Source organism: Nipponia nippon, unplaced genomic scaffold (genome assembly GCF_047370975.1).
Source record: "Nipponia nippon isolate SJK-2023a ecotype South Korea unplaced genomic scaffold, ASM4737097v1 scaffold_5, whole genome shotgun sequence".
In the NCBI taxonomy this organism is placed as follows: domain Eukaryota; kingdom Metazoa; phylum Chordata; class Aves; order Pelecaniformes; family Threskiornithidae; genus Nipponia; species Nipponia nippon.
The window spans coordinates 65,082,698-65,110,347 of NW_028262369.1; the positions used below are offsets into that span (position 1 = coordinate 65,082,698).

At 36.2% G+C, this 27,650-nt stretch overlaps 1 protein-coding gene across 5 annotated transcripts in view; it reads left to right on the forward strand.

Annotated features, from left to right (window-relative positions):
- Positions 1–27,650, forward strand: part of GULP1 (GULP PTB domain containing engulfment adaptor 1) — a 163,023-nt gene that overhangs the window by 106,883 nt on the left and 28,490 nt on the right. For all 5 annotated transcript variants that reach the window (XM_087732540.1, XM_087732539.1, XM_087732538.1 and 2 more), the window contains 5 exons: positions 10,479–10,550; positions 21,204–21,302; positions 24,031–24,168; positions 26,691–26,807; positions 27,192–27,284. In XM_087732540.1, the coding sequence (XP_087588666.1) occupies positions 10,479–10,550; positions 21,204–21,302; positions 24,031–24,168; positions 26,691–26,807; positions 27,192–27,284 (519 nt within the window). The remainder of the gene's footprint in view (positions 1–10,478; positions 10,551–21,203; positions 21,303–24,030; positions 24,169–26,690; positions 26,808–27,191; positions 27,285–27,650) is intronic.

A 27,650-nucleotide genomic window follows, 5' to 3' on the forward strand; every position in this document is an offset into this window, starting at 1 on the left:
CCAAAAACTAGGACAACAGTTTTGCATGTCTTGTGCAGGGTGTTATAGTGGTAACTCTTAAGAAAGTTGTTGTGAAAATACTGCACTTGGGATCTTGATCTTGCTGTTCCGTTAGTTGTAGCATTGTACTAATTGGGGTTTTTTGAGGGGATAAAGGGGGTTTCTGTTCTTTAGCTTTATGGGAATGCTGAAGAAAATTAACTGTAACCTCAGTTTGGGTAGACTAGTGGGTTTATACAAGTAGTAACAATGAAAACACTTTTTCACACTGCAGTGCAGTGCAGTTCCCTCTAGACTTGCCAGTGTTGCTAGCTAGCATCCGCAGAGATTAAGTGGGAATTAAGGCGAAGGTAGTCTCTGTGTTCTAAAGTTTCTGACAGTACATTTGAGATATATGCAAAAGAGTCTGTAGAGGTACAGATGTTTGTGCTACTTCAATACATTTGAGTGGAATACAGGAATTGTTGAAGTTGTGTTTTATGGTTAATATAAATTAAATCACCGTATTGGCATCTGGTTTATGAAAAAACCTGCAAACTAGATGTCCCCTTTCTTACATTAAGACATTTCTTACATTAAGAAAATATCTGGGACTTGGTGAAAAATAGTATTTCAGTAAATTTGAGGGCTTAGTCTGAATTTACTATTTCCATAAAGAAATGATGTTTGAGTTGAATCTAATTCCTGTGGTGCAGAACTAAGTCTACTGTCTAATTATGGACTTGTAAAGCTGAAAAATCTGTCTACTCTGTTATTATGCACTTCTAAAGCTGAAAAGTTAATGTTTAAAATAGTGGCTGTGAATTATTTTTAGGTGGGCTCTTTTCAGTTGAGTAAATATTTTTTTTTGGTGGGAACAATCCAGTCAGGAATACAAATCTTCTGAATTGAGGTATTCGAGCAGTATGATATGTCTTCAGTGAGTGAGCATCAGAGGCTTCATGTTTGGAATATACCTTTCTAAAGGAAGTGCCAGGTTTGATAATTCGTTCTGTTTTCCCTGTCTGGATGCAGAATGGTTCTTGGGAATGTATCCTTCCCTGTGCACCCACGTTATCAGATATATAATCTGTTTGAATAAACACCTTCGCTGAATGTTGGTTCAATAATGATAACTCTTACAGAAATAAAGAGATACTGTATTTTAAGTTTCATCAGTGAATTTAGAGTTGCCGGTTCTTGGAGGTCACAGACTAAATAAAATCTAAACTAATATGAGAGTAATGATAGAGGATTGCAGGAGCTGGCAAGGATGTTATTCAGCACCTGTAGTTGGATGGCTCAGTCATTTTCTAGGCAAGTCAGAAGCAACTCAGAAAGACCGTGAATATGGTCAAGCTAGATCACATTAGTCAACAGTATGCTCATTTGTTGAGTTATCTCTTGTTAGTTATCCTAAAACTTCCAGGCAGTAACAATGATACACTACAGGAGGCTCTGCAGAGTGGATGAATAGCAGCGGAGAAATAGAAGATAGTAATTTGATGCCATTGTTTGATGTTGGATGAATCTCTGTCTTAAGTGTTAATAACTTCGGTATTGAAGCAAATGAGCTATAATAACCTGATGATGGCGCCTTTGGATTACCTGAAGACATCTCCTGTTGCAGTAAAAGGAGCTGACAGATCCTTCTGCCAAAAAAAAAAAAAAAAAAAAAAAAATCTGTAAAAGCCAAAACTGGAAACACTGAGTGTGTCTAAATTGAAACCCAGAGGATAAAGTTTGGAAGCATGTTGTTCTTTAATTTACTCCTTCATTTTATCCAGTCTCTGAGCACAGGATTCTTGCATGTGAAGGGTAATGAACAGCGCAGCACACCTGAAGAAAGAATGCTGTCAAAAGAATGTGTGTGTCCTAATCACAACCAGAGAACATATGATAAGAAATGATTTTTCTCTAGTGATAAATTTGTTCTCACTACAATCTTCCCCTGCCCTTGTTTCTTTCATGCCAAATAGTCTCTGATTTTTTTGTTTATATATCAGCCATGGTAAGTGAACCTGGGCTTAAAAGAAAAACAGGCCTTCAGTATGATATACTACTAATATTAGCATCACTGTCAATCATGCACTGTTAAAATCTTCCTCTTTAAGCCCTTTACCTCTACATCAAAAGCTTTTAAAGAATTTCTAAAAATTACTTGAGCTTTCAGGATTTTTTGCCTCAAGCTGGAGTATCCCTAAGGGATATTCTTACTACCCTCCTGCTGCCACCTCCATGCTTCCACTGGGTGGGAATGTAGAGCTCACTTAGACCAGCAGTGAACTGTTAGCTCTAGCTAACAAGTCTGCAGAGCAGAGCCAAAGAACTACTACTACTTCATCCAGTTGTTTGAGGTGGAATAAGTCTGCATGTAGCTGTCTTTATTCTCAGCCTGTGGCTAAAATCTGGGTAGCTGTAAGCTGGCTGATAATGGTGTATGCAATGGGAGAGCAGTGTACACCCCCCCATCACCACCCCAGCTCCATTATAATCTTCATATTCAGCCTGACAGCTCTTCAAGGCATGATACAGTTTGAGATGTGCTTCTGAAGTGCTGTGTAGATTGATGGACTGAGGAAATACTGAATGTTTTTTCTTGTACAACTGGTATTTTCTATAGTGACAGTCTTGACAAGATAAGCTTTTTACCTTTTCTGCCTTCTTTCTGTATTCCACCCTGCTTTTATCTTCCTTGTGGAGGTACTAGCTGTATCTCTTAACATTGTTTTACCTTTAGGATTAGACGGTTTTATGCAGAGAACAGCTTTGGTAGCTGTGTTGCAATCTGATTTAATTTTAAATATGTCCTTGTTGATAGCCCCGTTAGCATATGAACACACTGATCTCTCTGGAGAAGGTCTAAGATTTGATCATTTATAAGGCGTGTCCTAAATTCTCCTGAAGTTCTGCTTATAAGCAAACTGCTTATGTTAATATAAATGTATACTGTTATTGTATTCTACTTGTTCTGTGCCCTTTAGTTTTTTCCTATCTGGCTGTGGATTAAAACGCAGTGGGACTTGAGGAAGAATATGACCTGGTATAAGTATTCGCGTTCTTTTGCCTTTAAAATTACACCAAGCTAGATTTAGCTTACTTGGACCACACTTCTGGTTTCTTCCTGATGAGCAGCTATATAATTTCTCTTTTCATCAAATCTAAACATGGGTTAGAAGACAGGTGTAGGCAGGATTAGGACCGCCATATGTCCTCAGTTTCTCAGGCATCTTTACCAGAATATTTCTAGATATTCCTGCTTCCAGATATTCAGGTTCCTGGCAAGAATCACATCCAGAGCCTGGTGAGGTGTACTGCTCCAAGGAAATGTCTACATTGTCTATGTCCATCAACTGTTCAAAGACATGTTAAGCTTTAGTTACCAAATTATGTTCTTTATTATTTAGTCATAGCACCAAATTTAAAGACTGAGGTGATTGCTTACACATTTGATGGTGAAGAGTTCTTAGTTATTACCCTTCTAGAGGACAGAAGAAAGTACAAATTAAACTAGCAGAGTTTATTGAGAGGTTGCTTAAAATTAAGCACAACATGTTTTTTACATCACTGCATCTGGAAGATTCTTTTGTTAACGGTTACCTAATTATTTTATGGTTCTTTCTCTAATGTGCTCTTCCCCTCCCGCAACATTTCAACAGCTTATCAAATAGATTTTTTTCTTTCTTTATATCTTAATTACTGTAAATGCTTTCACCTCTGTTTTTTCTCACATGCATTTGTCCTAGTTCTACTGATGGATAAAATACCTGGTAATATTTGATTTCCATTAGAAGATTTCCACTTTTTTCTTTCCTTATATTTTTTATTATGCATTCCTTCCTTTTTTGCAAATAGTACTCCAACACTCCCTCAGAAAAATGTGTAGAATGTTTTTCCTGTGTCAGAGTCACCATTTCTGCAGAACATTACATGTCAGACAAGCCGGGGATATTCAGGGAATGTGCTGATGTCTGTGGCACTTTTCTCTCTTGTACGGTGAGTTTGATTTCTGCTCTCATTTGAGCAGCAATCATCCCTGGGAGAGGCAGTTGTTTTTAAGGTGTTGCTAGAGAAGTGCTTCCCAAAAGGGAAAAATCCAAACATTTATGTACTCTGGCAAAAACATGGATTGGCAGAGAACCAAGGAAGCTGTTACGGCTGGGGAACTGGACTGTAGAGTGGGGAAAGAGAAGGACCCCAAATAGAAGGAGGTGCGTATTTTATAGCCCATATTGTACTTCTGCTGTTTAATTGGCAGAGAAGACCCATGTATGCAAGGCTGAACAAAACCTGCTTGTGTCTTAGGAAGTTATTAACAGCTTAGACATTTGTTCTTCTGTTTTCTGCATAGCTTCAAAACTGGTCCCACCCCTCTTTCATTCTATTTTTATATTATATACTGTCATTTTGATGTTACCAGAATGTGGCTACATTTGTCTTCCTTTCATCAGTAAATCAACATCCCTTCAATTTCTGCTGTAGAAGGAGCTAATTTGTCAAATTTTGGCAGCAGGTATCCAGTAATTTTGCATTGCTTTTTTCCTTTCTTTATTGTATGAGTTTGGTAAGTACTTTTTTCATATAATTGCATTTAAATCTGCATAATAGAGAACTTTTAATGTTCAGGGATTTCAGAGTAATAAAGAAACATGGCACTATGAAAGACTGGGGTTTTTTGAAGATTGAAATGTGATGACAAAAGAAAACAGATGTTGCTTTATTATTAAAATATCCTACACTGCTCTCTACTGGAAGAGTGGAAGTCTACGTTAAATATTCAAAAGCGCACCTAAAATGATTTCCTAGTCAAGTTTTAAGTTTAATGATTTTTTTTTTTGACCCTGGTAAAACTAACTTTTCTGAAGGATGGATAGGGATTTTTGTATTCCCCCTAAGTTTTGAAGAAAAGCAGCTGGATATACTTTGCATGTAAAAAAGGTAGAATGTTGAGGGTCAAAATGTTAGTTGACAGGGGGAAGAATTACTGAAGAGTGTCTTGTTAATGGCAAGGGAAAAAAGTGAACTGTTAACCCTAACAATTCACCTGAACTTACTGATAGCTATTGGGCATGTGATAACAGCAATAGATTTGTCAGAACTGTAAAGGATTCTGAATGCCTGAAGTTGCCCTGCATTTGAATTGACTTTTAATTGAGCCAGCAAAATAAAATTAAAAAAGACATACCTTTTCTCTTATTTTAATAGTTTCTTCAGCCAAAGTACAACTATGAAAGCATTTTTAATAATTTCACTATGGAATTAGACCAAAACATGTCTTGACCAAGTTAAATGCCTAGGAAAATTTTCATTTCAACTATATTCTGAAGGCAGAGGTATTCCCCACAAAGGGTCTGTTTACTAGTTTGTTGTGTAAGACAGTCCTCCTGGCTGTTACATGGCTAAATTATTCTCCCAGTTGCTGCCAATGATAAAATTTCTGTTGCTTCTAATACGATGAAATAGTGTCTGTTAAATCTCCGCAGCTGTACTATCTTGCAAATCTTTGCATGTGGAGCGAGCACATCTGGTTGTCTGCTAATATTAGTTTATAAACAGTTTGATCTGAGGTGTTTGTCTTGTGTATGGCTGGTCAACATCTCACTTTCTTAATGACAAACATCAGTGAGGGAAGAACAAGCCTTAATATACTTTAAAGGAACAGTTAAACTGATTTGACTGATAAAATCCATTGACCACATAAAAGTTATTTCTGATTACAGGCAGCTACAAGTGAGATCAGAATAAGTAATATATTAGAAAAATTGCCTTTCATCAGTTTTGTAGGTAATGTGTTTGGAAGAATGGCAGACTGCAATGAAAAATGTGTAGTAATTTATATAGGGAAAAAATTACCTTAGCTTGCTTTATGTTATACAAAATACTAAATGTCATCCTCTTTGAACTTCTTAAAGCATCCAACTGAAACTCAGTATGATTCTGGTGAACATCTCCTTAGCATTAAAATAACAATACATAAATATTTAAAAAGATGAGTCTAGTGGCATGCCTAACTTATTGAACATTTTTTTTGAATTGGCTTATTATGCATGAAGTACACCAACTTCAAGAATAACCCTTTTACTAGTTGCAAACTGTAAATACATATAACACTCACATGTAAACATTTTTAATCTGTATTAGGTATTTTATGTTCATGAAAACTTAAGAAATTAATGCATTTAGTAAATTGCATATAGGATTAATACTGAGTGATCTGAAGGGGAACTGCTACATTATATTCTGTTTCCATGTTCTGCAATTAAATTAAGCATGGGAGTTGTATTAGCTTGACTGCCAGGAACAGTTATATTTCATGTTGTTGTTGTTGTTGGTCAGCTGGGTCTGCAAGAGGGCCATAGCAGCAGGAGGGAACCTGAAGTGACTAAAGCAATTGCTGACTTTTAAAGTTCCCGTCTAGAATTTTGCATCAGTATTGCTTTCTAAAGGAGCCTGATCTTCAAAAGGGAAGTTTCATATTTACCAATTTTGCTTTGAAATTTTTGTTGCAGAAACTCTTCCACAATGAATATTTATACTATTCATGCCACAGCTGTACTGAATTCCTGATATAACAAATATTTGTTCTCTGTGTTTGTGTGAGATTTGATGAGAAAAATCTGCTGAAAAAAACATAACGAAATGGCCGCGTCCCCATTTCATGAGGATGGTGAATTAGTTGTTAGTTATTTACTTTAGAAGTCCCGGAGGTGGCAGCGCATCCATTGTTAGGGATTATACAAACACAGAGGCCTTCATCACATTGAGCTTGTCATCTGAAGTCTCAGTTTTGCAAATATATGTGTGTTTGCTTAGCTTAACTACTACAAGTAATGCCATACTAATTGGTACCTAATATTAAACAAAATACAATGATAGGGCAGACCACACAGAAAAGGTACAGAACAGATGAAAAAGCAAGCAATAAAAAGCCTCCAGTTAATACATTAGCAATATGTTAAACCAATATTGCGTAGTCATTCCTTTGTTATAATTGGAAAATAACTTGTCTTGATTTGAAATTGTTAATATTTTGCCCCAAAATAGATCAGTTTAGTTAATACAAATATTCAGACTATTTGCTGTTAATTGCTGTTTTTCTCTTTTTTACTCTCTTACCAAAAAGAAATAAATAAATTAAATGAGAAAGCTTATGAAGGTCAGGCATGAAATGTGTGAGCAGTTATAACTAAAATTTGAACTTACCTTAATAAAAAAAATAGAACTGCAGTTAACAGAGATACAAACAAATATATATCAGATCCAAATAATGCAACCCTTGGCATGGTCTCGTCATCTCTGATTAATATTAACACTTAAGCTACAAATCTTCTTTGTATTTCTGGATTAAATGCATCTTACTATATTTTCCTACGCTGAATAGTTTATTAAGCATAAGCTCTAATTCCACATCCAGCTCAAAACTTTGGAGAGCAGTAAAAATTTCAGTAGTGATGCTTAATATCAAAACTGATACTCATCTGGAAGGCAGCACATTGCGAATGACTGGTGGAATTCTGATTGGTTAATCATAGAATCATAGGACGGTTTGAGTTGGAAGGGACCTTAAAGATCATCTAGTTCCAACACACCTGCCATGGGCAGAGACACCTTCCACTAGACCAGGTTCTTCAAAGCCCTATCCAGCCTGGCCTTGAAGATTTCCAGGGACGGGGCATCCACAGCCTCTCTGGGCAGCCTGTTCCAGTGCCTCACCACCCTCATGGTGAAGAATTTCTTCCTTACAGCTAATCTAAATCTACCCTCTTTCAGTTTGTAGCCATTATCCCTTGTCCTGTCACTATGCTCCCTTGTAAAAAGTCCCTCTCCAGCTTTCTTGTAGGCCCCCTTCAGGTACTGGAAGGCTTCTATAAAGTCTCCCCAAGAGCCTTCTCTTCTCCAGGCTGAACAACCCCAACTCTCTCAGCCTGTCTTCATAGGAGAGGTGCTCCAGCCCTCTGGTCATCTTCATGGCCCTTCTCTGGACTCGCTCCAACAGGTCCATGTCCTTCTTATGTTGGGGGCCCCGGAGCTGAACACAGTAAAGTTATGTTCCATAAATATTGATATAATGCTCTTGATGTTTCCATATACTTTGGGTCTTGGTTGTTTATTTCTTTTGTAACTTGTTGAGCAAACCCAATTTGTGTGTGTTTCTTCAGGTTTGTCAGTCATTTAAACCTCTGCTTTCAGCAGTTTAGCTTTCCGTTTAGATGTCTGCTTCTCCTTTCCTTCCATGATCAGAAATGGTAATTTCTAATTTGGCGAACATTACTATGGGCTTACAAATTCAGTGAAATTTAACAGATGCCCCAGCTGTGGCAGAAGCTTAATTTGGTGCTTATAAGGCAGTAATGTGAATTAGCAGGAGGTGCAAGCCCCTGGGAAAACAGTATTTATGGAAGTTATTGTTCATGGAAAGATTGGTCTGCTGCTTGGATTTATTGAATACAGTGAAGATACCTTCATTTTTCTTGGACTTTGAATCAGAGGAAGATAGCTGAGAGGGAAGGGGAGGGGAAATGACTTGCTTTTGAGATATCTTTTCCTATCTTAGCTTTCAGTCATCTGGATGGAAGTAAGCAAGTAAGAAACTTAGGGCAGCCCTATGCCCTTCTGGAGAAGTGGCTGCAGGCGAGGCAGCTTACCACAGGGCATCTCGAAGTGTACTTGACACAATTCTACCCACAGCCTGGCCCTAAATGTATATCAAGAAGTACTAGGCTGCTTACATTGATAATGCCTCTGGAACTACCAGTTTCAAAACTACACAAATACTAGGAAGCACATGTGGATGAAGTGTGCTCAGCCGTCTTCCACTTCACCGTGGGCAGCAGTGACCTGCGTTCTCTGTTCCGTGCGCCTCGTCCACACTTGCAGCTGTCATTTCGTGTGTTTATGCAGGATTCCTGTACTGTATATAATGTACCAGGGCCTGCTCTTGTGAGCAGCAGGCCTTTACAGCAAGCCAAGTCTGTGGTGTATAAATATGCTTGTGTACAGATATCTGGTATTATTAGTATTCCTCTTAGATTCTCATCTGTCCTTATCTACTTTCTTTCCTGTCCATTCAAGCTTGTGGTTACCTTTTTTTTTAATTCACATTTGCTCACACACATTCACCCACCTTTCTCTTTCTGGCTCTGTCACATGCAGTATCCATAATGTCCAAGAATCATTCTTGTTTCTCTATATGCATTTTCTCCAACTGTCACTTTTCCAGGGAAGAACACATCCTCTATTTAAAGTCATCGGAGATGTTGCATGAAAGACAACAAATCAATAATGGAGGTTTCTGCTTTCTTATTACAAAACCTTAGTCTCCTAGCTGGAGAATTGTAATAGTAGAGAATATTGACAGCAGATGTGCATGGTGTTTTGATTTACACACTATTGTATTCAAGATGGCACATCATATTTCAGAGTCAGTAGCAAATTTCTAATGAGACTTAATTATTGGTAGAGCGTAAACGTGTTTTGAAGTTTTAATAAAATTAAAAACTTCACAGTTACTATGTTGAAAGCATCTGTAGCTTGGCAAATTTAAGTTCCTTTTGAAACTGCTTAAACTTAAAAATTACACATACCTCTATGCATCATGTTACACAGAAAATTGTGTATTTAGAGAAAAAAGGGGGGTGGTTCTTCCTTGCTAGTATTATTTTGGCATATACAGGTACATGGTGTGACTTAAATCAACTGTACCTCAATGTGAAAATCAGGCAATTCACAATTAATTAAATTATTACACAGATGCGGTTCGGGCAGGATTATTGTACCTTTCGTAACAGTATAGTAGAAGGCAAGCAAAACTCTACAGAAGAATGTAAAGGCATTTCAGTGTACAAATAAAGAAATGGTAAGGTCCCTTTGAAGTATCATGCTTTGTATATTAACAGGTATATGTTTGGTTTTCATTTAAAACCTTACTTGGTAAAAATATGATCTCTAGTAGAAATTCTTTGAATATGAGCCTTGTTTTTACGTAAGTTGGAGCCTAGTTCTTTTAAATCTATGAAATCACTGTACCATGCAGCTCTGAGAGCAAAATCGGACCTTCTTAATTTACCTTGCATCACCATATGAAAGTTTTAGTAATATAGTTCAAACCCATTGGCTCATGTTGATTCATGGGAAGTATCTTACATCAGTAATTTTTTTCATTTTTTAATTATTTTCCAAAAGAGATGATATTACCAAAATGACAATTTGCCAGTGGAAAAAGGTACTTAACCTCTAATTTACAGACTTGTATAGGATCGAGAGAAATAAAATGGTTTTTAAAAGTGCTGCTTTTGAGAACTCTTATATTTGTCTAATTAGAATTTAATTCTAGTTATTCTCTTGATTAGGAATAGCTGTATGAAGGTTTGTTATTTATCAACTATTGAAACGATTTTCTTTCCAAGATGTTATTTGGAAATAATTGGAAAATAAGATTACGTGAGTCAATTAGGCCTTTCAATGCATAACTTATTTCTCACAAATCACACTCTTTTCAGTTTCTTGGCAGTACGGAAGTGGAGCAGCCCAAAGGCACAGAAGTTGTAAGAGATGCTGTTAGAAAATTAAAGGTAAGAAAGCTTTTTTTAATGAAATATAAATGGAACGTATTCTTAATGTGTTTTCACAGATAACACGCTTTGTAAGTGTTTCTAGGTAAATTCATTGGTTCTAGAAGCAGTTACTTGTACTAATCTCTTCACTGGTGTGTAGGCACTTCCCTATTATGTCCGTATTATCGGATGTTCTGCTGTACATACATTTAGTTGTCTCCTAGATTACAGAAATATTGATAGGTCAAAGTTTGTGTATCTTAATGTGTCATGACTGTTTTTTGGAAACTTTAGGGCTTCATTAATCCTAACTTAGGTAGCAACAGGTTGTTTTAGCTGCCATCCTGACTTTATGGCTATTGAATGCCTCTAATTATGGCACTCCAAATGTGTTGTCAGAGAATTTTAAGAAAATGAACTCTTCCTTGACCAAATAACTAGTGACTTCAGCAATGCTTGTCCCACATTTCTCTGGGCTGTGCAGTGCTTCCTATGAGCCCCAGTTAGGTGAGATGCAAAACACAAAGGACCCACACACTTAAGGTAATCTGTTGGTGCCAGAGAACAGGAGTAAGAATGTCAAACCACACCGTAAATGGGCTGTGATAGCTCCATGGGTACTGGCTGTCCCTGACTGCTCTTCATCTAAAGCTAACGGGTCTGATCCATGTAAACTGTTAGACTGGAGGTGAAGGTTTGTGACACTGGCATGAATGCTTTTCACCCTCTAGCTGTGATAATTGGTGATATATCTGGAAATAGAGCTGTAGTGAAAGAATAGGGTTTGCAAACCAATATAAAACTGTTTATGACAAGAGACGTTACTGCCTTGTCCTCCAGGTCTTCATGTTTTGTTGGAAAAGATCTGTGCAGACAAACACAATCAGACATTTATGATTTCTTCTTGGTTATATGTTCTTGAGTACTGAGGGACTTGGTAGACAATTGGAAAGCATCCTAGTGCAATGACCAAAGAGAGACAGGAAAATTAAGTGTGTTCGTGGTATGCTAACGTTCTTTGGGTTTAGCCTTAATGTATTATCACTTGCTAGTTATTGACATGTTGAGGGTTGCTAACTGATAACATGGCTGTGACTTGATAGCTAATATGCTTAAAGCTCTTCAGATGCCATGAATTGTGGCAGGGAATGCTGATCTGATTTGTCTGCTAACTCACATTGCAGGGGAATTGCACTGTTTCATGCTTAGCTGCTTGGAGCTATTGGAGCATTAATTTATTTAGATGTAAAAATTGTTCTGCCTACTATTGTACTTTCCATAACTTTTTGTAGGGTTTTCAGTATTCATTTAAACAGAAGTTCCTCAGAAACGGAGAGAAAATTTGGGGAATCAATATTGAAAAACTTGATTCTGTGTTATTACTATAACAGAAAAAAGGAAGGAAGGAAGAAGAAATGAAGCACTATTCATGTAGCTCAGCTTTTAAGATTGAGGTTTCCCTTGAAAAAGCTATCTTTACAAGATTGTTTAGTAAATGTGTTAAGGTATTGAAACAGAAGTTCTTTGCCATTATTTTTGCTCTACCAAAATAATACAGCTGCCTTTAAAGATTAGTTTAGTCAATTCTTAGATCGTTTTATGCCAAAAAGATTTACTCTGCTGCAGTTCGTCAGAGACATTATTGCCTAGTTGTTTTCAAATCTTTTAGGCTAATGTAAGTATACCATTTTGTAACCATTGCAGCATGCTACCAGTGGAAACAAAAAATATGGTTTTGTGTACTCCTTGTACAATTTACGGATAATACTGAAGTGAAGCCTGTTGTGTTAGATGATTTGTGTTTATAAAATTCCACTACCCTGAGCAAAGTTAATTCTGTGCAGAAATCTGTCAAGATAATATCCTCTTATGGAGAAGTTTTGATTCTATTTTAATGATGCTTTATCAGACTCCTCCTACGTAAAGCAGCTGCTAAGTGTCTCTCTCTCACTGGTGGAACTCCAGGCTAACCTGGGCTCTCACTGATCACTGGAAGCTTTTGGTGGGTTGGATTGTATGATTTGGTACCTTAAAATAGTTTGCTGTGAAAGCAGGTCCAAAAAGGATTTCAAATAACTGTTCACTGAAGTGTTGGAAGAGCCAGAACTGTTTTCTTTTCTTGGGGAAAAAAACATTTGTCAGCCTAGCACTAAAATTGAAAAGTAGAATTTTTTCGCATATTCTTCCGGTGTCATGGGAGTATGTAGATTTCTGTTCTAACTTTTTACATGTGTTCCCTAAATATACCGCCTTGAAGATACATGTCTGAATCGTTGCTGCTAGAGTTACGCTATTTTCTTCAAGCTTGGAAGTTTGGAGTTTAGATGTCAAATGTTACATGGAATCCTATATAATCACAGTTTATTAGAAAACTCACGAAGTAATTAAAGACAACTTTTGGAAAGAGTTGGAAAATCTTGGAACAGAATTCAGAGAGCAATAAAGAGGTTTTATGTTTGAAACAATCCTCAATTAATTGAATACTCATTTCAACATTGATTTATGTTCTGCATCTGAATTCTTTGAAGAGAAGCCTAGAGGTACTGGATTTTATTATTAACCACACATCTCTAGCTTGTTTTTAGAAAACATTAATTAAAAATTTTTAAACAAGTGAAAACAGCTTGAAAACTAATGTCTTATATTGAAGGAAAACATATATAGTGGTTTTTGGAGTAGAACAGTTTTTAAAAGATGTGTAGCTTGTGATGCTATATTTATATTTTTTTAATTATATGAATTTGGTTTTAATCACAATGTTATTAATCACCATTTGTTTTTAATGAAAATTAATGGGTAGCAGGAAAACAGCTGACTCTTTCTTAATATTTGGAGCTATTTTTACAACTGGCGTGCATCGCACTAATAACCTTTTGAAGTCGTGTGCTTTCGCACTAATAACCTTTTGAAGTCGTGTGCTTTCAGTGATATATAGACCATGAAATACTGTCACTGTAAACTATTTTTCTTAAGCCATCATGTCGTCAAACTATGTCAGAATAGACATTTGACATAAACTCTTTACTACTTTAAATCAAAAGCTCTTAACTCACAGCACGAAGACTCTCTGCTTCCAAAACATAGGTTTGTGGAAAACTGTGGCACGCCACTCAGGAACTTACTTTTACCAGCAGGTGGAGCTGATGTTCTACAGTAAAATACAATAACGAGGCGGAAATTTTTCCTGATGCATCTTTGTGCTTGATTTATCCCAAATACTACTGCTACATTTTCTAAACACTTGATAATTTTGCTGGGTCAGTTGCAATTTTAATATACAGTTGTTTCAAGCATCTATATTTAATTTTTCTAGAGGGTTGTCCAGAGTTTTTATCTAGTTGGGGTTTCCCCTTGTGGTTTCAAATTTCTTGGGGCTGTACTGCAGGAGAAAGAAGAAAGTTGGCCACTTTCTTCTTTCAGTGTGTATTTTTATTTCTAAGATATGGTGGTCTGTTCTCACAGTTTGTTACAAACAATTTTTTTCCTTCCAGTTTTCTAGTCAAACATTTCTAGAATGAAATAAAAACTAAGGAAAAATGGTACCAAGATGTTGTATCAGAAAATGCCTGCATTATTCAAATGTGTAAATGTTGTCAAATCAAACTTTATTTTTTAAAATAAGCACTTTCCTTGCTTAAGGAAGGATATAACTTCTAAATCAGACTGTAGGAATGAATTTGGTCCTTCTCAAAAAGTGCTTGAAGGGTTGCCAGAGATGCGAACAGGTGGAAAGGGCAGCATAACAGATGGAAAGGGCAACATAACCAGACCACTAGTAAGAAAACAGCATCGAGGGGTGTTAGGGAGAAACCAGAAGTTAAAGACTTGAGTTTTGAGCTGTTCCTTTTACAGTCTTCAAAGGGATGTTTTTGTGAGGACCAAACTTAAGGCTATTCTCTTACCCAACTTCCAACTCAGTCTCCTTTTGTCCTCCTCTTTTCTTCTGTAAGTGGACATGACCAGAGATAATGTAAATAGAATTAAGCACTCTGAAGCCACTTGAAATATTCTTCATCAGCTCCTTGACCCTTAAGGATACACGAAGTGGAGTGCTCTTTCACACACCACCACACATGATGTGATGCTGTCCTGCTGCTGCCGTTAATGGACCATCAATGGACATTGTTCTGAGCACCCTTTTCTGGTAAAGCTAGGTTTCATTTGTTGTTCAAAGGCCAGAGGAGGGTGGAGTACAGAAAATCTTTTAATATTGGGATAAAGAGGCTTCCAGTCAAGCCTTACAGCCATGTTTGTTCCCTTTGAAGTACTGGAGAAAGCAGAATATGTGGTCGGGACCAGCCAGGGACAGCCTAAAGACCAAAGCAGATCAGATGAGAAGAGTTGAAGAAGAGAATACCTGTTTACCCTCTCAAAAAAACAAACCAAAACAAACCAACCAAACAAAACCCAACCAAACGAAACAACCCTAACCAAAAAACTGCCACCAAAAAAAGCCAACAAACCCCCAAAACCCCACACCACCAAACTCAATAACAACCAAAAAAACCCCAAAACAACAACAACAAAAGAAACAGTAACACCCCCCCCCCCCCCCAACCCGAAACAAAACCTTCAGGGAGCAAGATGGAAAGACTATACTGCATTGTCTTCTATGCTGTGGTTAATAGATCAATAGCCTTCCTCTCAGTCCAGTGTGTGTTTGGAAAATAAAATACAACATATTCCATAGAAATGGATTTCTGAGACAGCTTTTTCCCTACCCGACTGATTATTGAGACGTTCAAGTTGTTATATTTGTGGCCTTTTCATCCTGTTCTTCTTCTTGACAGCTATTTTTCAGAGATCATAATTTCATTATACCCACATAAACTTGCATGAGAGTTTGGACCATAATATGACCAAAAAGATGATATGTAGTCACTGCAAAAGAAATAGGGCCTATTTTTTTTTTTCAGGCATCTTTCTTTATAATGAATGTTGTTATGAGAAAACAGGAAAAGCATCTTCTCAAAGCCAGGTATAAAGCCGTGTCTCAGCTTAGACAACTACGTCGGCCTCACACATCTTTTAAGGTGTGCACATGAAGTGCAATGTCTGATATCTCACTGGAAGCCTGTATAAAATGAAGGAGCTGAACCTCTATTCCGTGGGCTGAAAAGTAGCACCCAAATCACAGAAACGTCTACCTTTGTTTCGAGTTTTTTCAATAAACTCTTGAATTGTGTAGTAAGGTGTAAATATTAAATAAAAGCACATAGTTTTGATATGCATAGCTTAAATTGATTTTGATAGAATTTGTTTTAACTATTATTTCTTTAACTAAAGCTTCTGGCCGTTTTTAAAACATGATTTCTTTTTTTTCCTCATGTTATTTTTGCTGATTAACGCTCTGATTACAGTTTGCTAAGACTTGATGCATAAGCATTTCAAATGTAATTTTAATAAGAGTCTCAAAGTTTGCAATTTTCCCTGCTACTGTAATAAAAGACAAGATATATGGAAGTTTTTTCTTCTTTATTTTTAAAGCTAAATTAAACCATAGGAAATAGTTTTATTTGTATCTGTTGCTTTCCCTAAAAGATTCAAGGAAAATATGTTGTTAATTCCAAAGCAGTTAAGGAAAAGCTAGCCCATCCCACTGAGCTGCTCATATTATTATTGGGCCAAATCTGGGTGTCTTGCCTGAGAACAATATATGTATAAACTAACAGCTTAAGAATTTGGCCCATTGTATCTCTTCCCAAGCCATGCTGTGATTCATTATAATTTTATATCATTGTCTATTTTGATGCCAATGGGAGGCTACAGATTTTTACCCTCTTAAATAATCTTGTTACTGTGTGAGCTACAGATATTACTTTGTTTCAAATGTGTGCTGAAAGGAGAAAATAATGTTTGTAAATCTCCCCTGTCCAGAGGTCCCTCAGGGTCCTCTTTAGGTAGAAGGAATGAGGAGAAAAAACAGAAGAAAAAAAAGCAAATTGGCTGGATAATTGACTAAGTGTTAGGATCTGTTGTTCAAACCCTGCACAAGTTTGGGAGGTGGCTGAACTTAGCTTTCTAGAGAAGGTCAGATAGAAAAGAAATTACTGATCAGTATCTGTATGTTATCTGTTATTACACAGAACAGGGAGCGGGCAGGAAAAGCATTAAGAAAGTAACTGCACCAGATTTTCTGAATTTATCTACGTCTACTTTTCAGTCACTGTATCTCAGTGAACCTTTGATTAAAAAGCTTGTTTGTCTCTCTGGATGTCTGCGTTGAAGACATTCTTTTGTTTTTTTTTCTTTCGCCATTAGCTTGTTTCTCATTTGGTGGAGTTTCTTATAAAGTGGGTTTGCAGTCCTCTGCTAACTTTTGCAAATTTCCTGTGATCTTTCTCCATTTTGTCAACATCCTTCTGCATTTGAAAACCTCAGAACATAAAATTTGAGTAGTTTCTCACAAGCAGCTGATGCAGCGCAGCCGTTGTTGTTAAGGATCTTTTTGAAATATCCAAGGATTGCATTAATCTTCCCAATCGTAGCTGCATGAAAAGAGTCCACAATTAGCAGAAAGTCTACCATGACATCAAGACTTTCTTCATTCCATCTTCACAGGGTAGTCTCCCAAGAAAGTAAGTTTGTTCCTACATGTATGTTTTGCAAAATTGGTATTGCAACAGATGTGGTTTGTTTGCATACAGGCAGTCTGTGGTGTTCTGGTTGATGAGGTATTCTCTGTATTACTTGCCCCTCCATCAGCCTTCGTGATCTGCAGGCTTCCTCTGTAATGATTTTAGATTTCAGATCATTAGTTACTTTTCTCCGCATTTTTTCCTCTTATTTTTTCTGCCTGCAGATTTTATCAGCAATTATTTTCCTCCTGGTCATTGTTCAATAATGTCATGCTTAAGAAATAAATCCTGCTGGAATACATTAGAAACATATCTTCCCAATGACAATTTCCTGTTTATAACTGCATCTGGAGACTAATGTAACTAACTTAACTAATACTTTCTTTGTGTTGCTTCATTTCCTAAAAATAATGGCATGCAAAACTCAGTCAAATGCTTTGTCTATTTTGATAAGTTGCATTTTTTGTAAAATCCGCATTGATCATCATTAATTTCATCTCACTTGAATTCTCTAGCTCTTGGAACTTGATTTATGCCTTTTGAGAGTGGAGACGTGGTAGGGTCATTTTGTTTACCCTTTTTTTTAGTATTGGCACAAAATTATCTTCTGGAACTTCCTCAGTGTTGTAAGACTTCTTGACTACTTGGAGCAAGCTTTGGCCAGCTGTTCTAAAACTCGTGCAAGTTATTCAGATCTACTTATTTTAAAAAGTTTTCATGTTATAGCTGTTGTTCGGGACTCTGAGATGATTATAGTTGGAAAACCAAGCGTTTCATCATCATTCTCAACATACACTATGGCTTTAACTCAGTAAAATCAAATATTGTTTATGCCTCCTCTTCATTACTGCACAGAAGTACTTGTGTGCATCTTGTTTATGAAGGGACATTTCAAAAAAGCCAGAGTTCACTCAAGTTCAAGGCTGTTCCAAATCGAGGTGTGCCCCAGGATTATCTATTGCATAGGTATGTTTCTGTGCACTGTAAAGTACATTGGAAATTGAGGTGCTGAGACTGTCCAGGTGATCTGTGGGTTTTGTGTTCATTCCATTTAACGCATAGCAAAGTGAGCCAAGCACAGAGCCCTGTTGTACTCTGAAAAGGGACCACATATGTCCTCAAAGTTTTATTCAATAAAAGGATATAATCAAATTACAAATCAGAAAGGAAATCTAGCAGAGTGGGGATATTGAGTAAATGTATGAAAATGATCTGGAAGCCAATTTAAGTTTTATATTCATCTTGGGGAAAAAAAAAAATCTGTGCTAATAAAACATTGATTGGCCTATCATTTCCCTATTTTTTAAAGCAAAGACTTAAGAATCAAACAGGTTAAATTGGTAGTATAAAATTTAAGTCAGGTTTTGAGGGTATTTTAATTAGTGATTTTTATTAAAGAAAAAATATTTTATTCCTGTAGCAAATTTGAGTTGTCCTAGTGTCCTGGTTTCAGCTGGGATAGAGTTAATTTTCTTCCTAGTAGCTGGTAATAGTGCTGTGTTTTGGATTTAGTATGACAATAATGTTGATAACACACTGATATTTTAGTTGTTGCTAAATAGTGCTTACACTAGTCAAGGACTTTTCAGCTTCCCATGCTCTGCCAGGTGCACAAGAAGCTGGGAGGGAGCACAGCCAGGACAGCTGACCCAGACTGGCCAAAGGGCGATTCCATAGCATATGACGTCATGCTCAGGATATAAACTGGGGGAGTTGGCCAGGGGGTGGTGATCGCTGCTCAGGGACAGGCTGGGCATCAGTTGGCAGGTGGTGAGCAAGTGTATCACTTGCTTTGTGTATTATTATTGTATTTTATTATTATTATTGTTATTGTTATTACTACTATTCTGTTTCATTTTACTTCAATTATTAAACCATTCTTATCTCAACCCAAGAATTTTCTCCCTTTTACCATTCCAATTCTCTCCCCCATCCCACTGGTGGGGGGGGGGAGTGAGCGAGCAGCTGTGTGGTGCTTAGTTGCTGGCTGGGGTTAAACCATGACACCTAGAAAGTCAAGAAATGTTGTTGGCCAAAATGCCTGTAAACCAATGATTAGGGTTTTTTAATTTTACTTTCTATAATTTTTTTTTTTAATAAGAAAATGCATATGAGATGACCCACCTTAATTAAAATAAAGGGATGGGGGTAGTTATTAAACTGTTTTAAAAATATACTCTAAATATGTGACAAATGGACTTGAAGATAAATCGGAGGACAGGAAAAGGATGTGTATATTGCAAGAGCTATATATGTGATACTGAAGACAGGCAGAACTAGAAGTTATGTTAGATTTGCCTAACTTTTCACTAGTTGGTTTTCACTAGTAAGTCATCATGTACAAACCTTCATAAAATATTTGGCCAATGACTGTAGCAATCCTAGCTGTTGAAATGTAAAATGGGTATTTAAATTTAAGAGTTGGTTTTGAGAATGGCATAGAGTGGTTTAGGTGGGGTTTTTTGTTTGGGTTTTTTGCTGGTTTTTTGTTTGTTTGGGTTTTTTTTAACTAACTTGTGAAGCGTATGATACTTATCAACTAATGCGATACATTAATCAGTAATAAAGTGTCTGGACAGGTCATGTTATTGTATGAACCTAATAGGATTAATTATAAATTGATGTTTAGTTCCTAAAATTTTCAAGTAAGTGTGCTTTTAAAATGAGGAATAAAATTGGGAGAAAGGGAAAAACAGGTTAATTATGTGCTTTTAGGGTGGTTCTTAAAACTAGTTAATAATTTGCCATGAACGGAGCTGCCTACAAGCAAAATGAAATAAAATAGATGGAGACAGTCATACTGTGTAAAGCAGTTGAGTTTACGGAAAGATTTCCCAAGTAGTAGTTGACATAGGAATAGGGACAGAGGAAAAACCCAAATTCTCAACTATCATTTAAAGAAATAATGAATTACAATGAGGGGTTTAGGTGTTTGTGAGGTAGGTATCAGTTGGCTACAGCCAAGTACTTCACAATCACAAGGTAATTCAGGCTTCTGTCTTCCAGGTCTAACCCTTCTTAAGATAGGTTAGCACCCTTCTTGACATCCTAGACTCTTTATGCCACTAGAAGTCATTGCCCTCACTGGCTTTTTATATAGTTTATTTGTACTGATGGTGAATTATGCACTCAATTATACTTGAGTAGGAGCAAGTTTGAGGACAATGTGTACAAACAATCTGTGAAGCAGACACTCCAGCTCCTTTGGCCTTCAGTGAGATATCATCCTTATTTATGCATTTGAAAATACCATTCTAGGCTGTCAAAGACTTGAGAGGAAGAAGGCTGGTAACAGAGCAAAATATAGAGCAATTCTGCATCTTTGCTAAGAAAGTTACCCAAATTAATGACACTTCTTAACTGCCATGCAGTAGCAAATTTTAGATACCCTGCTTATTTTACATGCAGTGTTCATGAGAGAAAGACAAGCCAGATCTAGCAGCTAGAAAAGCAGATATAAAAATGTATTGAATAGGACACATTACCTGACGCAGTCATATAAAATGTTGTCTAGCCATCATCTAGTCAACTGTTAGCAAATAAATCCTGAGAATATAATAGAAGAGATCAAGTATTTCTTAGGTGTTGACAGCTGTAGTGCTTTCATACTGAACATGTTTAAAAGAACTGATTTCCTCAGAGGAACATATGGGAAGTACCTGCAGTGCATGTGTACAGAAGTGAACGTAGAAATAATGGGATGTGGAAAGCATAAAGATATTCACTGCCGGAGAACCAAGCAGTTGACAAACTGTCTGAAAGAGTTCATGTTTCTACTGTTCTCCTAGAAATCTCATGCAAAAGCTTAAATTAAGTGTATAAACAGCAGATAAAAGTTTCAAGAAAACCAGCAAAGTAATTTTAAAATATTTTTTCTTGAATTATAGGAATATTTTATAGTGTGCAGTCAGAAATGCTGTTCTGTTCCTGACTGTGACTTTGGGAATCGTTGGCGTTGTTTACAAGAGCTTTTTGAAGAAGGAAGGAAGGAAACAACTTCAGGTGGAAGGAGTTGAGAGAAAATGAGAAGTAATAAAAAAAATAAAGAAAACTTACTATTAATGTGATTGCTGTTGTATTTTTCATCTTACAGTTTGCAAGACATATCAAGAAATCGGAAGGCCAGAAGACACCCAAAGTTGAATTACAAATCTCAATCTATGGTGTAAAAATTCTAGATCCAAAAACAAAGGTAAGAGACTTATATATTTATGGTGCTAAACTAGTAATTAAATATTGGTTTAACTGGTTTTAGTGTTTTATATTTTTAAAAAAAATTTATAATCAAAGCCATTCTGTGGATGGAAAATTCTTCTAAAATACCATTTCTTGTTACAACACATAGGTGACATCTTCCCAGAAAGGTACATGGTACTCTAAAATACAGACTGTAGGATAATGTGGGATTTAATTTTTGTAATCCTTTCACACCAGAACTTTTAAACTCTGAGGAAGATGAAAACACTGTGGTAAATAAATGTTAACACTGCATATGATAAACACCTTTCCAAATGGTCACCATTGTGTAGGTGTTTGCAGGTGAATGAGGAGACAATTTGTTTGCAGTGACTCATTCTTCATGCTGTTGCTTTGGAATTGCACGTCTTTCCTTAACATGTTCATTTTTTTCCTCTTTTTCTTGTGTGATTTTTTTTTTTGGGGGGGGGGGTGTTGTTTTTTTTTTTTATTGTATCCCCCCCTCCCTAGAATGCTTATGTTTCTCAGTTGTGTTACCCATTTCTCTGTTAACTTCATGTAGCAGGCCATAAGCACTGTTGTGGGCTTTTTATCTGGCACAGCATGACAATTTCTGCCTTTTCAGCATTTAAGTCCATTGAGTCATCCCATGGATGGGTTTTCTCTTCCTTTGTTTGCTCTGGTATTTTGGAAGGGGTTACACAGTAAGCAAAACATCCTCCTCACAGACTTCAAGAGGAATAATGAGATAAATATAATCAAGCTAAAAAGTATTTATTCAATAGTCAGCAATTCTTAACATCTGAGTGCTAGTAATTCTTTTGTACATACATTGAATGTTGGATTTGAATGAACTGTTTGTTACTGCTTCTTAATTCTGGAGTAATTGCCACCATTCAGACAGCGATACTGCCCTTTGAGAAAAGGTAGCTTTAGTTCAAGGCTATACCTACTCGCATCCTATTTTCGCTTCAGACTCTTGATACAGCCGCAATTCAACAGTTCATAAGCAGAGAGGACAAGAAATATCCATGCCAACTTTAATTGCAGTTTTTGCATCTTCCTTATGGCATGGGGCAGATAGGGGTACTAAACCCCATATCCTGGCAAAAAACTGTTTTAAAATAACAGCTTTAAATGTTAGTCTTCTAACTCTTCCTGCAGAGATTAACAGAAAGCTGTGGGATCGCAATTCCTGAGGGAATATGAACATTCTAATCTCTTAGCAATGTTGTTATTACAACTCAAATGATAATCAACTATGAGTAGTCTTTTTATCTCCCCCACTTCGTCTCTTAAAGCTACATGTAAATGTAAATTTGAATCAGGTTTTCCTTCTTTTTGCACAATTTATACATACTTTAGGAAACGACTTAAATTCTATGTCATCATCGCTGATTACAATAATTTTTTCTGCATGTTTTTGAAACAAATCAATATTGTTAGAGGAATATTCATTTATATTCATGTAATGACTATTAATTGTGGTAGGAACAGGAGGCTTGCTCATGTATCAGGACTTGATCCTATATTTGGTGCTCAAAAAAGGAGGATTATAGAAAAATGGTTCTGTCCTTAAATGGTATAAAGTGATTCTATGGATCTATAAAACCTACAAGAGCCAGAACAAGCATGTGTTGTTACATGTAACTCTTAAAGAGCTGCAATGGACAGAGGTTAAATGTGAGAGAGATTTGGGAATATGGGAGAAATAGGATACACAGAAGAATGGCTGTAAAGACTGAGAAAAGGAATGCAGCTGGGGCAAGGGGAAAAGATTGCCCATATAGTACATTTTTTTGATAAATGGTTGCGTGCAGAGAGGGCATGCCCTTGTTTATGAGCTTATAGCAATCTGGGAACCTCAGTGCTGCACAGATACTTTCTTTTTTTTAATAGATAATAGTTCACATCTAAACTGCATATTTTCCTTTAAAGCAGATAATGCTTTCCCATGTAATAAGCCAAATAAAATAAAATACCAAGAAGAGACTTGTTGAAGAAAAATAACAAAAAAAAATAGTTGAGATAGTTTCTTTCAGTCTTGTCAAGCTGTCTCTGATGAAGAGCGTTGCCACTGCAATGTTTTAAATAGCTGGAACATGCTTTTTAATGGAAAGTGAAATATAGTATCAAAAATATGCAAATAATAATGTTTAAAAGCTGTTTATGTTGCACCTTAAGTAAGCAATTATTTAGGTGTCTAATTTATTTCTCTGTGCCCCTGTATTTGGATAACAAAGTCATTTTATTTCTGTTTTCTATGTTTAAAACAGAAAGGTAAGGACTTATTTCAGTAAAACCATTTTAACAAACCCTGGGAGAGGATGAAATCTGAAGATGGTGTGCACCTGGAAAAAGAAGAGAGTATTTTACATAACCAGTCGCTAAATAAATTGCACAGGGACACAAAGCAACAGTAAAACCAATTTTCTAGAACTGAAATTACTGTCCAAATAAACACTTCCAGATAAATGCTGTCCAAATAAAAGCTTCCTGCTTACATTCAGTAAAATCGGGAACATTTGTTAGGAGATGAGTTTGCTAACTTCTGTTATACTTTTGAGTCCATTTTTGGGTGCTCTCATGTACAATAAGAGACATTCAAAACTGTTACTGCAACTTGCCTGCTCTTATGTACATGAGGAAATCCAGAGATTTACTTTGTGCATCTTTATCCTAAGCAAGTATAGTAATTTCTTGAAAATACTCTTTATTTGCAGGAAGTCCAGCACAACTGTCAACTCCATAGGATATCATTTTGTGCTGATGATAAAACTGACAAGAGGATATTTACTTTCATATGCAAAGATTCAGAATCAAATAAGCATCTGTGCTATGTATTTGACAGTGAAAAGTGTGTAAGTATGCAAGACACTTCAAAAAAATTTGGGTGACCGTTATGGACTTTGGTGTGCTTTGAAATAAAACAGGAATGGTTAATCATTTTTTTTAATTGGGGTCACTTTGATATAATCTTTCATGCCAATATAGTGTCTTGTAACGTAGATGCATTAATTTAAAAGGGGAGCCTTTTTCTTCATTGATCTAAGGTGGTTTTCTGGAGCAATTCTTCTTACTACCCAGCTCAATATCCTAGGCCAGGCATCTGCAATACTCACAGAGAACAGACTGCATCCCACCAAGCTTGAAATGTTTGCACAGCTGTTTTGCAGATATTGCTGCAACCCTGTGGCTGAGATACCCTCGCAGGCTCTTCTGCTGGTGTGTCTGCCTCAGCCTCTCTTCCTCAGATTTTTTTTTTTAATTTTTTAAGCAAGTTTCTCTCTTCTCTGCCTGCTCACCCACCACGTCTCCCACGTTCGTTAATGCCATGATGCACTACCAGAGAATTCATTGCACCAACCACTGACATTCTCTCGTGTCTGAGATAGAACAGGGCAACTGTTCAAAAATGTGCAAGAGCAGAAAAAAAAAATACTTTAAGGACAGGAAATGAAGAAAATGGTGTCTAGCTGAAACAGGGTCATGTGTTTACCCTGGCAGAAAGTAATTAACAAATAAAAACACTAGAAACACAAAAAATGGATGTTTAGGGTTTTTTATAATCTAGAGACTCCTCTTTTTGATTTATTCTGAAGTAGCCGAGATATACAAAGGAAATACTAAGGAAGTAATATATATTTTGGAAAAAGATGCATATTCACTTCTATTTATATGCAATTATATAGCATTGTATGTTACTTCACAGTGTTTCTGGTGATTTTGTTGTTCACCTGCATTGCTCCAGTGCCTTCAGTAGATATTGTTCAGAATTGCTGTAGACATCTGTCCATTTATCTTCAAATTTCTATCCTGTGTCTTTCACACATTCCTATGATTTTAAATTGCCCTTGCAGTCGCTGCACGCTAGTAGCATTTCGGTTCCAAATCAATGCACCATTTCTTCTCTCTACCCTGATATTCCACTTACTGTACTACTTTCCTCAATTTCACTCTTCGTTCATTAGTACTCTCAGATTTCAAAGTATCCCACCTTAGTTGGTACCTTTCCTTTCAGCCAACCCTCATCCTTCCAAGAAGATAGGACTGCATAATTCTAGTGTCCCTTACACTTTACTTTTATTCTAACATAAACAGTTATTCTTCAAAGCAGTCCTAGTTCAGCTTTTTTGGTGTAATCATTCTAATCTGGCTAAAATAATTACTTGTGATATTTGGTGGTTGTGTTTTTTTTTTTTTTTTTTTTTTTTAATAAAGGTGGCCGTATGGTTTTTTTTTTTCCCACAGTAAAAAGATAGAGGAGTTAATTCCCCATTCCTATAGAACTCAGGTCTTCACACACCTCTACTCTAATGACTTTACTGTTGCACTGATGATTAAAAGGCTGGGAGCATCACATTCTGTACCATTTTTGTGCATCCAGCCCTTCATGTTCCTATAGGTAGTGAAGGAAAAATGTTCTCGGCTTTGAGCAGAATGCTCTGCTTTCATGAGAAACAACCAATTTCGGGTTTTCATTTCAATAAAGGAGAAAATTCTAGTTTAGCTTTAGCCAGATTAATGTTTTATTCCAATTTTTGTTTTTGTTCCTCTGCCAAATTGTTTAAAAAAACCCAAACTGTTACCTACTGTGTTTACTTTCTCTACTAAGTTCTAAGGCAAATGGCATATCCGTATGTTCACCTTTTACTGGTGCCTCTTGTACGTCTGCATTTTTTTCTGAAACCTTGGTGTGTTCAATCAACTTCTTGTATGCTTATTTTTACCTCTGTTACTATTAAAGTAGATTTTCTGTGTGGATTGTATATACACATCATTACATATGATGCGAATCAGCATAGAACTAAATTATTATATTTTGCACATACAGATGCAAATTCTGTTTGGTTGGATTTTTGTAATCAGAAATACTTGCACAGGTAAATATATTTATCTACACTATGCTGATTGAGATATTATAGGACTTCTAAAAGTAAGTGTGGAAAATAAATTTAAAAGCAGTACAGGTCAAAACATCCATTATCATGAAAACATTAACCCATTAAAATTAAAACAAGTTATTTAATGATAGAAAAGCCTGTATTTGCTTCAGAAATCATCAGAAAAAGACATACTGTAGCATGCTATCTGTATTTACAGAAATTAGAGGCATATACTAAAAATTAGCTAATTGTGTTCTGCCTGTTCAGTCTCCCTTCTTTATCTGAAGTATTTTTAAGTTGTATTAGTAGTGTTTTCTGTCAGGGTATTTTGCTGAAGAATGTCTGCCATGCTCCTTTGTAGTGTTGACTTCCTGATGGATGAAGCAAACCCTTTGAACATGATACATGGTGTAAAGCATTTTGTGATCATCTGAAATGAAAATAGTTATATAAAATATTCTTAATATACTAATTTCAGTCTTATGTTTTATGTAAAGGCAGAAGAGATAACTTTAACAATTGGTCAAGCATTTGACTTAGCTTACAGGAAATTTCTGGAATCTGGAGGAAAAGATGTTGAAACAAGGAAACAAATTGCAGGTCTACAGAAAAGAGTAAGTTCTGAACTATATTTTTTAAAGAGATAAAAGAACATGCTACTGTATTTGTGTTATCTGATTTCTATGACAGCATAATTTCCAGCATTATTGTTAGATTGCCAAGAATTGCAACAGATATTAAATATGAAAACTGAAAAAAGACCTGATAACTGTGAAACAATATTTTATTTTTTGCCATCTTGCAAGGTTATTAAAGAGAAAAGCAACGTTGAAATACGGAAGATACAGAAATTTAAGTTTAATTATTTTTTGTAATCAAATAACTAGTTAAAAATTGCTTCTAAATCACCAGATCTCAGATATAACTTATTCTCAGTGGATGCTGTTGTTAATGAATGAATATCCCAATAGCTTTTACAATAACCACTTGCTTTGTAGATTCAAGAATTAGAAACTGAAAACACAGAACTGAAAAATAAAGTTCAAGATTTGGAAAACCAGTTAAGAATAACACAAGTCCGTGCATCTCCAGTAAGTACATGCACATACCTCTTATATCTGAAGTTACTCTAAATTTATAATCATCTGTTATGATAATTACTAGCATCTGTGCTGTTTCCAGTGACTATGATTAACATACCGTGATCATGTACAATATCTGTTGAAATGCAGTATTGAAGTAACAGTAAGATTGTGACAAGCCAACAAAAATGCAAATTGCAGCCTCTCAAATTGTGGTTCTTTAATCCTCTTGTCATACCTATTTGTTGCTCCCTAAAGACAGTAAATACTCCTTCTAGTAGACATCTAAGGATGAAGAACTCTGTTCGGCACTTAAACGATCTGGTTCACGGATGCTACTTTGGATGGTTCTGGGAACTTTCTGTCACAAGCATA